Source organism: Euphorbia lathyris, chromosome 8, assembly GCF_963576675.1.
Source record: "Euphorbia lathyris chromosome 8, ddEupLath1.1, whole genome shotgun sequence".
NCBI classification, from domain to species: Eukaryota; Viridiplantae; Streptophyta; class Magnoliopsida; order Malpighiales; family Euphorbiaceae; genus Euphorbia; species Euphorbia lathyris.
The window spans coordinates 52,195,691-52,212,511 of NC_088917.1; the positions used below are offsets into that span (position 1 = coordinate 52,195,691).

General features: G+C 37.8%; 2 protein-coding genes across 14 annotated transcripts; both read right to left on the reverse strand.

The window, feature by feature from the left end:
* Positions 1–2,685: 2,685 nt before the first annotated feature.
* Positions 2,686–6,216, reverse strand: LOC136203233 (uncharacterized). The gene is made up of 5 exons (XM_065994336.1): positions 6,002–6,216; positions 5,266–5,863; positions 3,850–4,256; positions 3,369–3,461; positions 2,686–3,216 (listed from the first exon to the last, which is right to left on the reverse strand). The coding sequence occupies exons 1-5, from the start codon at positions 6,130–6,132 to the stop codon at positions 2,994–2,996; spliced, it is 1,452 nt and encodes a 483-aa protein (XP_065850408.1). The 5' UTR covers positions 6,133–6,216; the 3' UTR covers positions 2,686–2,993.
* Positions 6,217–9,185: 2,969 nt separating this feature from the next.
* LOC136202737 (copper-transporting ATPase PAA1, chloroplastic-like) lies at positions 9,186–12,305 on the reverse strand. 13 transcript variants are annotated; one of them, XM_065993560.1, is made up of 4 exons: positions 11,987–12,291; positions 9,755–9,919; positions 9,559–9,609; positions 9,186–9,352 (listed from the first exon to the last, which is right to left on the reverse strand). In XM_065993560.1, exons 2-4 carry the CDS (start codon positions 9,839–9,841, stop codon positions 9,266–9,268), a joined length of 225 nt encoding a protein of 74 aa, XP_065849632.1. In that variant the 5' UTR covers positions 9,842–9,919; positions 11,987–12,291; the 3' UTR covers positions 9,186–9,265. The 13 variants fall into 13 exon arrangements, 3 of the variants coding, with proteins under 3 accessions (XP_065849632.1, XP_065849629.1, XP_065849631.1); XM_065993557.1 differs by having other exon boundaries at positions 10,343–12,260; XR_010674557.1 differs by adding an exon at positions 10,343–10,432 and having other exon boundaries at positions 9,186–9,919; positions 11,987–12,278.
* Between the last annotated feature and the right edge of the window lie 4,516 nt (positions 12,306–16,821).

A 16,821-nucleotide genomic window follows, 5' to 3' on the forward strand; every position in this document is an offset into this window, starting at 1 on the left:
AAATACATAAATAAAAATAACAAGTCTATCACATACTCAGAACAGGTGGTCAGTACATATTTTATCCATATTCAACAAGAATGTTGTGAAGTGTAATGGTTCAGGTCTCTTCCTTCTTATATCACTAAGGTCTAGTCTACCTTTTTCCAACGATTCTAAGAATATTACATAACCAAGTCTCATTGCATTATGAACATTCAAGCATTAAGTTTAGAAAGCATTTTATAAGTGAAAACCCTGATATATAACTAATCGTGTCTCCGTCCATAATCATGCATGCTAAGAGGTGATTCTGTAGTTCAAGAGCACTCTCATGTCATCTTTCATCATTGGTAGGGGTGAGCATGGTCCGGTTTGGTCTAAAAACCGAATCAAACCGAATTGGATCGAACCAAATTACCTCTATTTTTTAGGACCAAACCAAATTATAATTCAGTTTGGTCTGGACTGAACCAAATTATTTCGGTCTGGTGCGGTTTGGTTCATGTTTGGACCAAACAAAATACTAGAGACCTACAACTACTTGTGTCTTGACTAACTAAACAATTATATAAAGACAATAATCATATAATTAGTTTTTCTTTTGTATATATAATTAGTTGAGAGAAAAAAAATATATTTAATTGTTTTTTCTTTTCTATATATAATTAGTTGATTAATTTAGAACCTTAAAACTAAAAGTAGTACATATTGTATTTCGGTTTGGTTTTGTTTGGTTTTGGACCGGACCAAACCGAACCGAACCGAACCAAAAACCAAACTAGCTTAAAAATTAGGACCAAACCGAACCAAAATATAATTCGATTCAGTTTGGTCCAATTTTTTCAGTCCGGTTTTTTCGATCTTTGGATTTTCGGTTCGATTCTGCTCTCCCCTAATCATTGGTGTCTTTGCTCAGGCATCGGTGACGACTACCAAGTTTATAGTTTTTACAAAGGAGGCCATCTTGTGTAAACTTGTTAAGTAGTCATGCAAAAACTCAATGCTCCTTTAACGGATATCATACAAATAAGTGCTAATTCTTCTGGCCTTTACCGTTCTAACAAACGGGCTACAAATAGGTTTTTCAAGTGCCTGAAAATGTTGATTGACCCCACTGGTAGTTCCATGTACCACTCCTGCGATATTCCTATCGAGGTTGTAGGAAATATCTTGCACATGACAACATCGTCATGAGTATACATGTTCATGATACTCGTGAATGTAGCACAATGCTTATTAGGGTCTTCTAGCCCGGTGTAGTAGGGGTAGCCTAGGTGTATTCTAATGCGAGGGAAATCTTATGTTTATCACCCTTTAGGCCAAAGGAGAATGGGAAGATGTTTGATGGTCTACCATGCCTTCTAACTATTTTGTCAAGGAACCTCTGGGACAAAACTTCCCAGGATTCATTTGTCGTTGACCTTGCGGGCTCACTTGCTATGTTACAATCCTCAAAAGCTCGGCTATTAGGAGCTTCCTTTGAGGTTAAATTTGTTGTTGACCTTGACTTGTTCACTGTGAACATTGTGGTTAGGCCCATGAAAAGGATTATTGCCTTGCCTGGTCGATGTGTGGATTGCTCTCTAGTGAGGTATTACTATATCAGGTGGTTGTTGTACTGCAGCTATAATTGAGCCCCCCTCAATTCGTTGTGGGATTCTTGTAGCTTTTGTAGAACGATTGTGCAATTCACAGTGGGCTCTGTTTGTTGAGGCCGAAGAACATATTCATGGTTGTTGGTTTCAGTATCATCAGAGGGTTGGCGAGAAGCCATCAAAGCCGGGACCACTTTTAGGATGCTTGCTAGAGCCATGTCGACAACTCTAAGCCCGCATCGCCATCATATGGGGCAATGACCTTTTGCAAAAAGGTTGCTCGATCGGTAGAGTGAGAGAATAGGCTTGAATGTCGTTTAAGTAGATATCCACGATCACCACATCAAATGTTAGATCTGGTTCAAATGGCTCAATCACTGAACTGGTATTTAAAAGTTGACATGAAAATCAATATAAGTGTCAAGGAATATTATAAAAAAAATCTAGAATCTTTCTTCAAATGAGAAAGAAAAACATTTTTTTATAATGAGTCCTAAAAAGTGGTATCACCTTTTTTTTTAATTAAGAGTGAGGAGGCAGACAAGTGCGTTTCAGACATCCCGACTAGGTCGGCATCCCCTAATAAGCACGAATCCACCCAATATTATTAATAAGAAAAATTCAAAACATAACAAAGGAACATAAAATAAAACATTAAAGAAAAGCTAAGTAAACCGATAGGTTACCTGGCCAATCACATTGTCTCTAGCTAGCCCATTAAAAAGTCCGGAGTTGAATCCCACCAATTAGCCGCGTTGCTAAATCTTCCGAAGCAAGCTAAGGAATCCGCAACCTGGTTTCCCTCGTAGAAAATGTGTGTAAAAAGTGGTATCACCTTAATGCCCCTAGTAGGCAATGGTGATTAGTCAGTGTAAAAGCTCTTGAGCTTGTAGAGGATTAGACCTCTTAGAGAATTTGCAACCATTTAGCCTTGGACCATTTGTTTATAGGATTCGTGATATTTATTATATTTATAACATAGTTACATACAACATGCTAAAATGTTAATATTTAAATTTGTTAGATACAAATTAATTTCAAAAAAAATTATTTAAAATTACATTATTTTATATTAAATGTTAAGAGTAAAAATATGTACTTCCCGAAAACAATAAAAACAACAAGTCCCTTCTAAAAAAGGGAGACATTTCAATTAGATAGATAAGAAATAAGCAAAGAAAAGGATAAATGGGAGATTAGGCTCAACCTCCACAAGGTCTCCTTACTAAGTAGATCCTTAAGCAGCCAAAAAAAAAAACCCAAACAATATTCTCCATTTCCCTGTCTGTAACAGTCACCTATATACTAATGACATATGCCAAAAATACCATTGTCCTATACAACTCACCCCTTCCTATCAATGGGCTACGCGGTTGTTTATCAGTTCCTTATATCAGAAATTGAGGTAATTCCTGGCTAGGTATATTGATGTCCTGTCCACATGTAAACCTGGCCACCAGCGGTTGCTCCTGCTAGCATTCCGATATTGTAAGGATGTATATCATATCTGCATGGAATAGCTGACATGTACGGACTTTCAAGTGTTAATATTGCTCTTCCTTGTAACCGAGAGATCACATCTACTCCTCTTTTCGTATTCCCCATGTACATATACGTGTCATCCCAACCCCATATACATCTGCATCCATCCCATTCAAAAACAATCTCTGTCACTTTCAGACTCACCATAATATAATACCCTTCCTTGTAATTTTAGTAATGTTCAATACGGTTTGTTTATCTTTATTATCAAACATATCAGATTGTAACAAGAAAATAAATAAACCATACCTGAAACTGATAGAAGAAACCCCTCTGCCATGGTATATCAAAGAATTGTCCTCAAAATCAGCACAATTAAATATACCCACTGTGTCATCAGCACTGTAAAATGATATTAATAATGATAAGATGATGAATAGACCCCAGGCATGTACAAATTTTATATTGAAACCTACATACAACTTCTCATGGCCTGCAGCTGATGGCATAGACAAAATTTGAAATTTTGATATCTGTGATTAATAGCAGAAGCTAAATACTCAAGTTACAGCATAAAAGAACAAGGCTATATGATTCACCGAATAAACTAGTAGTAAGTCCTCATATTCTCAAAAAAGAAATAGTTTGAACATCACTATAACACCCATTTAATGAGATGCTTAGTTGAGACCTTTATTAGTAACTTTAAATTCATGATACCATTTAATTATTTACCCAGAAAATAATGCTAATCTATATGAGATATAACATTTCTGAAAGCACAATTTACCTTGTTGTTGCAAGGAAGCTTCCTGAGGGTGAGAAGCAAGCAGAGTGCACAGCCCTATTATGTTTTACTATCTTCAAACTGTTGGGTTTCTCTGCATTTACACTTCTTAAGTCCCAGAGGCAAGCAGTCCCATCGCTTGAAGCAGTCGCCATAACATTTGGATTCTGTGAATTGAAATCTATGGAGTTGATTCTGTCTTCATGCATCATCCATTGCGAAGAAATCCTTCCTGTCCTCTCATCCAATATTCTTAATCCTCCACGACCCTCACCAAAATACAAGCCATTCATGTCATTTGGCCGTTGGGAGAGAGAAAGTATAGCATTATCACTTGAGTATATCTGATCAAATACTTCCTTCTCCGCATTCATCATACGAACAAAGCCATCATTGCTGCTAGTAAAGATCTGCACTTAGATATCAATTGCTGCTAGTAAAGATCTGCACTTAGATATCAATTGCAATTAGAACTAAATTGCCCGAGCAATATCAATCAATCGGACAAACAGATGGTTATTAATTGCCAATTATGAAGTGGAACATGAATCTCCAAAGTTAGATAACTTATGATTTAGATTACTAAAGGCCTAACCTACCCCCCAAAAAGTATCTTCTTTGAGGGCTAAGGAGGATTGCTTCACGTAATATATATAAGGATTCATATCATATAGTTCTCAAATAAAGGCTCTCATACCATGTAAACAAAGGCTGACTCACCGTAAAGTATTTCAAAGGGATTATCTCACATATATGTGGGATATTTAATACACCCTTTACGCCCTAATCATTTGAAGGGTGAAACAAATATTTATGGGTAACCCGACATTAAATACAAGACTCTAATACCATGTAAATATGAGCTTAACTCACCGCAAACAGTATTCCTAGTCTATTTAAGGCGCCATATGGCTACCTAATTAAGATGTGGGATATCTAACAGTATCAACGAAGATGGGATGATTTAAATAATTCATACACCACAAATAAATAGTTAGCAAATAACTACCATTCCCATAATGCAAGAATATACATATTGTAGCCATGTCTGACTCATTACAAGAAAACCTACAACAGCGTGAAATGGAACTAAAAGCTGTCCAGTAATGGAATAGTACATTCCAATTTCCAATACCATGTAAAAGAGTGTTGAGTTTTTAGATAGAAATAAATGAATGAATGGTGGAAATAATAAAATAAAAAAAAAAATTATATATTCATTTGCTTTCTATTTCCTTTATTCAATTGGTAATAAAAAAATTACATATTAATCCAATCAACTAATTAACTTTGAATCAAATCTAACATCTTTACATTTAATTGTACATCATAGTCTATAAGATTGTGAAAGATTACATTTCTAAATTCCTGGAAGGACAAGTAAAAAGCATTTAGCATGAAATTTGAAATCAAATGTACCTTAGACAAACAAGATTGCTGAAACAAAATCCCTGAAATGGGAGCAGTGTGCGGACGATACAAATATATGCCATCTCCATCCCCACCCAAACTGCCCAATTTCCAAAATGCAACATTACCAGTCTCATTCCCCGCTGCAATCATTCTAACATCATTACAGGGCAAAAATTTAACTACCGTTATTCTTCCTGGCATAAGTCTAGCAATATTCTCAGGTTTCAATTTCATGGACTGCAAGTCCATACAAATTTCCATTTCCTTTTTCACTATCTCAATTCCACAGTCAAAGGACAAAACCCCATCTTTTATATCAATCTCCTTTTTAATTGGAAGAACAAATTCACCCAGGGGTTTCCTTTGAAGAGATAAAATTGTGTCTATAAGTGGACGATCAGAATGAGTTCCAGTATAGGCATCGCTCATACTAATCGGACCCGTAAACTTATGAAATTGATTAGGAGGAGGAGTCTCGACATCTGAATCTGTTAAATCAGGCGGCATGCCTTGCGTACGTAGCGATCGCCTAATAAGATTTGTTGAGTCCAGTTTGGGTTTCCTCTTTTCTGGACCGACTTTAAAGGACTTGGTTAATTCAACTCTGTCATTTAAGCACATACACCAATACTTCTACGTATCAGCAAAGCAATATTAAATGTTATAATATAAATGGAATTTTTGATAAAACCTAATTCGAAGCATTCGGAAGATAGAACAAGAGAAATAGAGAGAGAGGGACCTTTGGGGCTTAATAGCGGCAGATAGTTGAGAGACTTTGGAGCAGATTTTGAGGGCGGCCATTACTTCGTCATTCCGGCGAATGTTTTCGAGCCTTTTCCTCTCATATTCTGATAGCTTTTTGGGCGCCATTGAAGCCCAGCGGAAATTGCAGAAGAAAGGAAACCGATGAAGAGAAGCAGCGGAATTGGATTTTGAGAATCGTTTTCAAGTGATGATAAATGGGCGGGAAAAGTAGTTTTAGGAGGGAAATACATCCGTGCGGCTATAAATGGTGAAATTTAACCGCCAAAGAATTGTAGATTTAGGTTAAGGTATAAAATTAAGTAAATCTATCTATTTTTTTTTTGAATCAAGTAAATCTATCTATTATCTATTATCTATCTATTATATATTCATTTCAAAAAAAAAATCTATTATATATTTAAAAGGTGGAAGAAAAAAAAAACACTTTTTAAGATATTAGAGACTTTACAAAATAATGTGGCAGCATGAAAGAGAGTGTTCGATGATGTGTCATTTTTAGGTTTTTTTGAATTTTTAAATATATTACTTTTCTTCCTTTTGGACGTGAATCCATAGAGAAGAGATTTGTTGAATCCCTAATTTTCGCAGTTTGTGTTTCCATCAGTTTGTTGAATCCCTGATCTGCAACTGTTAGTCTTTCCATCAATTAAAGGATTCCATCTCAAATCTCTTTCTTTGGGTATTCAATTAGGATTTCATCATTCAGCGTTAACTATCCTCATCTCAAGAGGTAAATTATTGAACAGTTTCTAACCATACTCACTTTGTTTTTCAGATTCTCATTTTCTCTTCTTCAATCTCTCAGTTGATTCCTCTACTTTCAAATAACCAAATTATGGATTTGGTTGTTCATCTTGATGAACTCTATTATGTGAATTGGAATATAAAAAAAAATTATATAGATTTTGAGAAAAGTCCCTATTGCTGGTTATAAATTTGATTGTTCACTCCATAACCTGCTCAACTCTTAGTGTAATTGATGTGTTGCATTTAGATTGGAGAGATGGAACTGCCTAACAAATCGAAAGGAATGAAGAGAGAGCATCATGAAGCAAGACGAAGAATGGGCATCAAAGAAGAAGAGGCAAGTCTACTGGTAAATTATGTACTTTACATAACTGACACCCTTCATTTTCTTCTTCTTTATTTGGGTTGTGCTTCATTCTCATAAATGGAAACCTAAGTAGTTAAAATTTTGTTTTTGCTTATTAAATTTATGGTATTCTCTATGATTAAATACAGCTGATGATACTGTCATTGCTTCAAAGTTTGGCAACTCCTTCAAGTTTGGAACCGAGGGGAAACACAAAAAAGCATTTGTCTTTAGACATTAGCCTTTAAAAAGGTATGAACAGTTGACTGTTGACCGCATAGATACAGGGTAAAGGAAGTAAACAATACATGTAGAAGAAGGATGATGTTATCGAGTTCAATCTAGATTCAATCTTAACATTGTCATCCAAATAAATGGATAGTTTCTTATACAATTTTTGACTTTGTAGATGACGTTATCGAGTTGAATTTAGATTCAATCTTCATTCTAAAGGATAGTTTCTCATAAGTTCTCCGTTAGATACCTTCAGTCACTTCGGCTCCCTCTTTATTCTGGGTTCCTATGTTTTGCTTCTCTGACTTGTGAGTTTTGTATGGTTTATGGTTTCCATTTATATTCAGTACCTAGATTATGGTGCCTCTTGCTCAATCTCCCTCAATCGTGATCTTCATTGTTTATTTCTTGGGTTAATGGTGCTCTATTAAGGAGTTAATCAGTTACTCTTTGAAGATTTGAGGATATTTCTGATTTAATAATTAATAATAAAAAAAGCAAAATGTTTTAATTTCTTTTTTTGATGTTGATGTGTCTATTAAGGCAAAAATTGCAGATGTCTAGAGGCATGGACGAGCGAACCTCGGGATGGGCGAGTAGAAGGCGAGGGAATAAGCCAGAACCTTCTAGAAACTTCGAGGAGCTGCGAGAGACATGGGCACTTAGCCTTTGATTTGCGAGAGACAAGCCCAGTGCCTGCCAGAACGTGCCAGACAGCCCCAGAAGCACCCAGAAACTTCTAGAAGTTTCCCTAACAACCTGGGCAACGCCTGAACTAGAACCTTCTAGGCTTTTAATTGTAGCCACAAGTTGTAAATGTTCTAGAATGTTTCCAGGTCAGTGCCAAGGCCTATAAATAGAGGCCAATGCCATTCATTTGGGCATGCTTGGAATCCTTGAAATCCCAAAAGCATTCAAATGTGCATGAGAGAGTTCTAAGCCACTGCAACACTTTGTAAATTCGTTGCATTAGTTGTAAACCTTCATTGCTTGTTTAATACAAACCATCATTCTCCCAATCCTCTTTATTTTCCCAAGCGCTTTTGAATATAACTTTCGCAACTAAAAAAGGCTTACTTAGCCGACTTTGACAGCAAGCGACTAAGTGTCGTGCGGGTTGGAAAAATAGCCCCATGACGCCGTGCTTCCATGATAGAGAGGTAACGACAAGCCGCTTTGGCTGCTCTCAAGGCTTTTGAGGTGGTTGAGACTTCAAAGGCTAGAATATTCATTATTTCGTCTTCTAGGATCGGACCTTAAGAAGTCCCCTCCTTTGCCTCCTATAGACACATCTAAGGATCTTTTTTTTAGGTGCTCCTAGATAAGGGATTCATGTATTCTATTTGGTTCAAACCTCTAGCACTACAAGAAGAAGGGGATTTAATGACAGGTAATACCATCACTAAAAGTCTAATTCCACTCATTAAATGTTTTTAATGAGCGGAATATTCCTCTTGAGGAAGCCCTTCTTACTAAAAGTATTAATGAACGGAATAATTCCGCTCATTATTAACTTACAATGAGTGGACATTTACCCTTACCAAAAGTATGTATAATGATAAAAAAAATACACTCATTAAAAGTATTTATAATGATTAAAAATACACTCATTAGAAGTATTTATAATAATTAAAAATACACTCATTAGAAATATTTACAATGATTTAAAATCCACTCATTAGAAATATTTATAATAATTAAAAAGCCTATTATTAAAATTATTTATAATGATTAAAAATCTGATTTGGATTGAAAGGAGCTACTCTAAATTAGGTAATTCAACTCTCAAATAAATTAAAATAACTTAAATAATTCCAAAACACGGTTAAAAAAGAAGTAAATATATGACTATATTATATAAACATTGATAAAATTGAATCAGTATGCAAACAAATAGCCATGAGATATCACTTATTTCAAGATCTGAAACCCTGTAAAAACCTCTTGACAGCCACGAGTGATCTCTTGTTTTAAGATTTGAGACCCTGTAAAAAAACCCTGATAGCAAGACATAGAATTACCTATTACAGAAATCAATGCCAATGTACACAAATCATGCATTCCACCAAAAAAGTTTTAGAGAAACAATTAAAAAACACAAGAGGGAAGGAAAATGGGAAGAAAATGAAGGCTATGAACGACCAAAATCTCTAAATATTTTTGTAATTATCCATCCTGAAAGGGGTAGCATGGAGAGTATATACCAGCACTGCAGTAGGTGTAGCTAGTCCCAGTGCACATGGACAAGCAATAACCTGCAATGATATTCATCAGTGTCAAACAGATCGGATAATGAGGTGACCAATAATATTTCAATTTCAAGATCTCAACATTGAGCAGCTTTCTGCAGAAGCAACATCACCAGATGACTAGAGAATTAGATATTACTGAGTGCCATACCAAAACGCTGCAAGAGAGCTGCAGAGCCAGTGAAATGGGATTCCCATGGTGAAATGGATTAGGAGAACCGAGCAGGGTAAATTCCATGAATACATCACTACTAATAACATGTTTTCATGTGAACACTCTTCTCGTTCATTTGCACTTTGGGTACCAAATCAGAGACTTTAAATGGAAAAATAATCAGTAAAAAAAGATGAAAGAGGGAAATATTAAGAAAACAAGCCCATAATTGAATGACACTGCCAAGATGAACACAAATAATCTATACATAAAAACCTAAAATATCAAAGACATTAATATCTATACAGCCATTAAATACTTCAAAAAACAAACTGTTTCAGATACTCTCCAGTAAAAAAATAATTGTTTTATTGACAGTGACAATCTATGTAATTAGATATATCAGTTTAGGTTGGGAACCTATCACTGCCTAAGAGAAAAGCATCCTAATCTCAGGAAAAGGCAAAGAAAAGAGCAATCAGGTGTTGCAAGAGCAATCAGGTGTTTGCCAACAAATTTGAATTCCTCTAAGATATAGTTACATGGAACATGCATATGTGTGCAAGAAGAGAATATGTAAAATACCTCTGGACCCAATCTAGTGTTCCAACACTGGAAATAGATATCCCCTTGCCTTCTTCAGCTCTCATTGTGAACTGCAGATGCAGACTATCCCTTCTCAAAACAGAGGCAGTCATATCAATATGTGGAGGATCATTGAAATTTCCCAAGCCTGGAACAAGATGCACATAGACCCTCTCATCTCGGTACAACCTATGAAGATATACCTTCCAACCACCATCCCAAAGTTCAAAAGGAAATCCAGGCGGGATAAGAGGGAGGCGTCTCAATTTTTGTTCAGGGATCATTGAAAACAAAAGGATCAAGGACACACATATAAACTATGACTTCCATATTAAACAATGCAACGACAATAATTTTTTTGTGATGAAGAAACTTATAAAGCCACTTCAAGCACTACATAAGATGCCCATGGCCGGCTTTACTAAAGAAAAGGCTAAACAAATATAAAGCTTGTGGATGAAACTTATGAATTTCCCTGCAATGAATCAACATAAACACGAATTCTCTCACTTCCGGACATCCTTCAATGAGATATGCCCCCAACCAGCATCCTCAATTTCAAAAGAAAATCTATCCAGGACGAAGACGGTGGGTTACAAGTTCTGTTCAGGGATCATAAAAAACAAAAGGCTCAAGGACACACAAATCATCTATGACTTCCATATTAAACAATTCAATGACAAAAAAAGTTTGTGATGAAGGAACTTATAAAGCCACTTCAAGCCTCATGGAATGATATAGACAATGGGGATGGCCAGCTTTACTAAAGAAAAGCCTAAACAAATATAAAGCTTGTGGATGACACTTATGAATTTCCTTGCAATGAATCAACATAAACACGAATTCTCTCACTTCTGGACATCCCTCGAAGAGATACGCCCCAACCTTCATCCTCAATTTCAAAAGGAAATCCATCCAGGACAAAGATAGTGAGTTTCAATTTGTGTTCAGGGATCATAAAAAAAGAAAAGGCTCAAGGATGAAACTTATGAATTTCCTTGCAATGAATCAACATAAACATGAATTCTCTCACTTCCGGACATCCTTCAATGAGATACGCCCCAACCAGCATCCTCAGTTTCAAAAGAAAATCTATCCAGGAAAAAGACGGTGGGTTACAATTTCTGTTCAGGGATCATAAAAAACAAAAGGCTCAAGGACACACAAATCATATATGACTTCCATATTAAACAATTCAATGACAACAATTTTTTGTGATGAAGGAACTTATAGAGCCACTTCAAGCCTCATGGAATGATATAGACAATGGGGATGGCCAGCTTTACTGAAGAAAAGCCTAAACAAAAATAGAGCTGGTGGATGAAACTTATCAATTTCCATGCAATGAATCAACATAAACACGAATTCTCTCACTTCAGGACATCCCTCGAAGAGGTACGCCCCAACCAGCATCCTCAATTTCAAAAGGAAATCCATCCCGGATATAGATGGTGGATTTCATGTTCTGTTCAGGGATCATCACATATCATCCATAAAATCCCCAAATTTCAATAGAATCTACAATCAGTAGAAATTGTGATGTCTTGCTAAATAATGATTAGGGTGAAATCTAAGATAATGGAAAGGTAAAAATATGTTTAAGGAGGAACAGAAGAAGAAAAGAAGGGTGTTAGAAAAGCATACCAAGTTTCTTCATCTCTCAGCCGCAACGAGTCTGAGAACCGCCCTAGAAGGTGGACCAAAGATCCTTATACCAATAATATACCGCTAGTATAAGATGAATTCGAGGCTGAAGCGGAGGCAAAGGCAGAAGCAGAGCCGAGGTGGAGATGGAGGCGGAGGCGGAGGCGGAAGCAGAGTCGAAAGTAGTCTGTGTAAAGGGGCTTTCTCTTTATGAGATAGGGAGAGAGAAACGATGTGCTTTTAGGGTTTTATTTGTTTTTTTATTTATTATCACTTATTTTTGTTTTATTTTGGTGGGAATTTTGCCTCCATAAATTTTGGAAATGATATAATGAGCGGAATTTTGTTTAAGTTACTGAAAAATGCAATATTTGATCACTAAAGGTATTCCTATCATTAAAATTATAAAAACTAATGCTTTTAATGATGGTTTATTATACACTCATTAAGTTTTGGTCATTACTACTTGTTTTTCTTGTAGTGTAGAGATAACCCTCTAGCAGGAGTTAAGGCTCCTCAAAAATAGGTTACAGCTGTAACTGAGACAACTACAGTGACTCCTCAGTTCGTAGTACCATCCGGAGTTGAAATCTTGGATTTGACTAAAGAGGACAATACATTTGTTTCTCCTCTTCACATAAAGCATATTGATTTTGTTCCTCTTGTTGAGTTCTCCAAAGGTACTGGCTTCATTGGCAGACGATGCTCCACCAACTTTCTACTAAGTCCAGACATCTCATTATTCTCCCATGCAAAGCAATCCTTGTACTCTTGCAACAATGCAATGGGTCTCTCTTTGATGTGTGGATCCAAAAGACTACTGATGTATGTACATCTTGGGTTCTCCGAAGTTCCCAAGTTCACTTCCTCCAATGGATCTCTGGCCAATGATCTGTCATCCTCTAGTGGTGAAGGAGCTGGTTTCAATTCATCTATCTGGATGACGTTTTCATTTTCTTCTTCCAGAGGCTCTTCTTCATAGATTACTCCAGCACCCAAAGCCTCTAGATCTTCTTCCTTCTGCAATTCCTCCAACACCTGCTGCACTTGGGCTTTTTGTATGGCAGCGGCAGCTACTGCCATTTCTTTCTCATTATGCTTACTAATCATCGATTTCTTCGATGATCGGTTCTCCTAACGCTCCCCAAGCTTTGGATAGAACGATGGCTGATGGTTGGAGGATAGCTTTCCCTTTGTTCTGACATTGCTTCTTCCAGGTGATACTTTTGGGTCCTCCTCTCTTGCTTTCACCTCTGAATTCTATTGGACCCACAGCTCCATCATAGTACCTTGCCTCCACGGAATCAGCTTGAGTTGTAAATGGTTTCCCATCTGCCCAGACAACTTCTACTTCATTTCCTTTCCAAAAAAGCAAGAATTGATGGAGTGAGGACGGCACACACCAATTGGCATGAATCCAGTCTCTCCCTAGCAAGATTTGATAGCTTGCTGTTGAATCAACAACGAAGAATGCTGCCATAGATGTGTTGCTTCCCACAGTAATATCTACTGGCAGAACTCCTAAGGTTTTGGTGGTTTCCCCTGTGAAAGCTGACACCATAACCTCTGTGGCAATTAGATCTTCTATTGACTTCCCCAGGGTCTTCATCATCCTAAATGGCATGATATTCACTGCAGAGCCATTATCGATCATCATTTTTTATACTGGCTTGCCATTTAAGTGTGCCTTGATGTAAAGAGGCCTGATGTGTTTGGTCATGCTATCTGCAGGTTTCTCAAAAACCACTCTTTTTTGTTCTCCTGGGCCACTTGATTGAATTGAGACCCCACTGGTGAATGAATCTCTCTTCTCAGGAATAGGTGAACTCTTCTCCTCTTCAACATGATGATCCCTTGAATTTCCTAGAAAATCTGCTGGCAATGTAACTGAAGCTGTTGCACACCTGATAGGTATCACCATGTCACCTATTCGCACATTTTGAATGATTTCCTCTGGCTCCTCCTCTGAAACTATTGGTTCTCGCTGACCAGCTTTCACTTCTTCTTTTTCCATCGGTTCCCCTACTTCATCTTTCTCATCATGGTGTCTTTCAACTGCCCTCTTACGTTGCATCTTTCTCTTCTGTGTTCTTGTAAGAGGTTGGGGGAACTTTTTATGGCGTACCACGCACCACTTACCAGAAGTTTCTGCTTGAGGCACCACAAAACGAGGTCTCCTCTGATTGGCAGTTGGGGAATACTTCTCTCGGTGAAATTCACTTCTTAGAGGTTTTTGATTCCTCTCAGTCTGAACTCTTCTTTCATAATGATTCCCTCCGATGCTCTTCACTTCTACTCGAATTTTTGACTTCTGCCCCCCTTGCTCCTTGATGTTAGCCTGAAGTTCATCAGGACCTCTGAGATACTCCTTAGGGATCCAAGTATGGTAACTTCTGCCTTGCTCCTTTTTGGACTCTGTAAGTCTCAAACGAAGGTCTCCCTTCTTCCTATTGAGGACATCTCGCATATCTACTGCCACCATGTTTATAGTCACCACCGGTGGAAAAGGATCTTCATCAACCAACATTACTTCTTTCTTCTCTGGGAACTTAAGAATTCCCTTGTTGATTCTTTCCTGAACTGCATCCTTGAAGCCCCAACAATTGTTGGTTGCATGATTCCAGGAATCGTGATACTTGCAATATGTCTTCCCTTTGGTTTCCTCTTTTGTTGGCAATTTATGAGCTGCAGGCAAAGTAATAAACTTCTCCTTTAAGAGAAAGTCAAAGAGAGCATCACTTTTGGACACATCAAAGCTAAACTGTGGAGGTTTATCATTGAAAGATTTCTTTGCTGCATCATGTCCTCCGGTGGACTAGAGTAAGGGGCAAACAATAAGTTCCCATGGCACTCTTCTTTCTATGACTCTCTTCCCACAATAGATCTTCGTACTCTGTCACCTTGGCAGCTAACTCATAAAAGTCTCTGAACTCCATTCCTTGGAACTTCTTCCTCAGCTCGATGTCAAGTCCCCTCTGGGCCATCTTCACGTACTCCACCTCTGGGAGATACACATTGCATCTGTTCCTCATCTTTTTGAAACGAGAAATGAACTGGTCTGCTCTTTCACCTCCCTTCTGAGTAAGCCTAGAAAGTTCTGCAACACATACTTCTGGCTCTGCTCGAAAGAATTGGGTGTGAAATTGCCTCTCCATATCTTGCCAACTATGGATGGAGTCCCTAGGGAGAGTAGCATACCAAGTGAAGGCTGGTCCTGTCAGAGAATTTGGGAAGAGCCTTAACTTGAGATGGTTGAAGTTAGGGTAGTTGGAAAGTTCTCCACACTGGATCGTGAACCTTGCTACGTGCTCCAAAGTTGACAAACCATCTTCCCCAGAGAATAGGGAGAAGTCAGGTACTCTGTATCCCCTTGGGTAAGGATTCTCCATGTCAATCGCATGAGGGTAAGGTTTGTGGAACTCAGGGCGGCCAACTTGACGAAGGCCATGCCCATACAGCTCTTGGACAACTTCTCTCACTGCCTCCATATTGAATGCTGGAACATGTTGAGGAATGCCATTCTGCTGGTGACCATAAGGCATATGAGAAAATCCAGTGTTCCTTCCATTGCCTCTATAGTTGCCCCCCATGTCCCCAGTAATATGGTGGCCTCCTGCCTCCTCATGATAGGAAACTGTGTGGGAGGTAGGATTAGTGTTTCCAAAATATTGAGAAACGGGTGACTTACCAGTATTTTCTCGGCCTGCTGAACTAGCGGCCTTTTGCAAGACAACTTCGTCCCTCGAATGTGGTATTTGATACTTCTCAGCGCCGGACACCCCACGTCCCCCATTGGAATCTGGGGAACCTTGAGGAACATGGTTTTCTCCATTCTTGATTACCCTTGGTTCTGACAGCTTCTGGAGTATTTTATCCATCTTCGAATCCATGTCACTCTGCAGAGCTTCCATATTCTTCTCGATGGAACTGAAACGCTCCTCCAAGAATGGTGAATTTTGGATCTCTGTAGAGATCCATGATTCTCCTCTGGGGCTAGCAACCTTTTCCCCTTCGATTCGTCCCACCATCTGTGGAACATTGCCTATTGTCATGACCTCCTCTTCTTCAGAACTTGCAACTATAGGATCTTTGTTGCTCTTATCGCTTTTCTTTGGCGGCATTGTGATTTCAGTCCCACTGGGCGTGCCAATTTTTGTTTGGCTCTTTCGTGGGAAATTGCGGGCGTGCCAGATAATTATAGTATTATCAAACTATGGAATGAAATTGAGTGCGCTTTCTAACTTCTAATTATCAAAACGATTGTATGGAATAAAAGAGACCGTAAAATTCCAAAGATTCGATTATCAAAACGATACCGACCTTACAGGAACGATTGAACAACAAATAAAATAAAAATGTACTGGGAAATGAATGAACTTTAGATCTGAAAATTCAAACTAAGGGAACAACTGAGAAATCTAAAGATGCTGAAGTCTAAGGATAATTTGCTAGAGTTTTTGGTAGTTGTGTTGAGTTGTTGAGTTGGTTGATTGGGGTCTTCTCGTCGTGATTTCTTCCTTTAATAAACGTTGGGGTAACTTCCTCCTTGCTTCCACAAGTCACATTCTCCACATTCAATCCACGTCTTGATAACTGCTCCACTTTGACTTTCACGATGGATTGCTTATGACGCTTTCTCACTTTTCTGCATTTTAATTGGCTCACAAAGCACGTTAAAATATTAATTGGCTCTTGGTTCCCCTAAGTTTACTTCAAGTTTCCCCTGATGTCCACTTTAGAAAAATATACTTAGACGTAGCCAATTAATATATTAAAAATAATCAAAATCCAAAAAATTAAATTATGGTGCAAACAGGTACTAAACATAAGTCTAG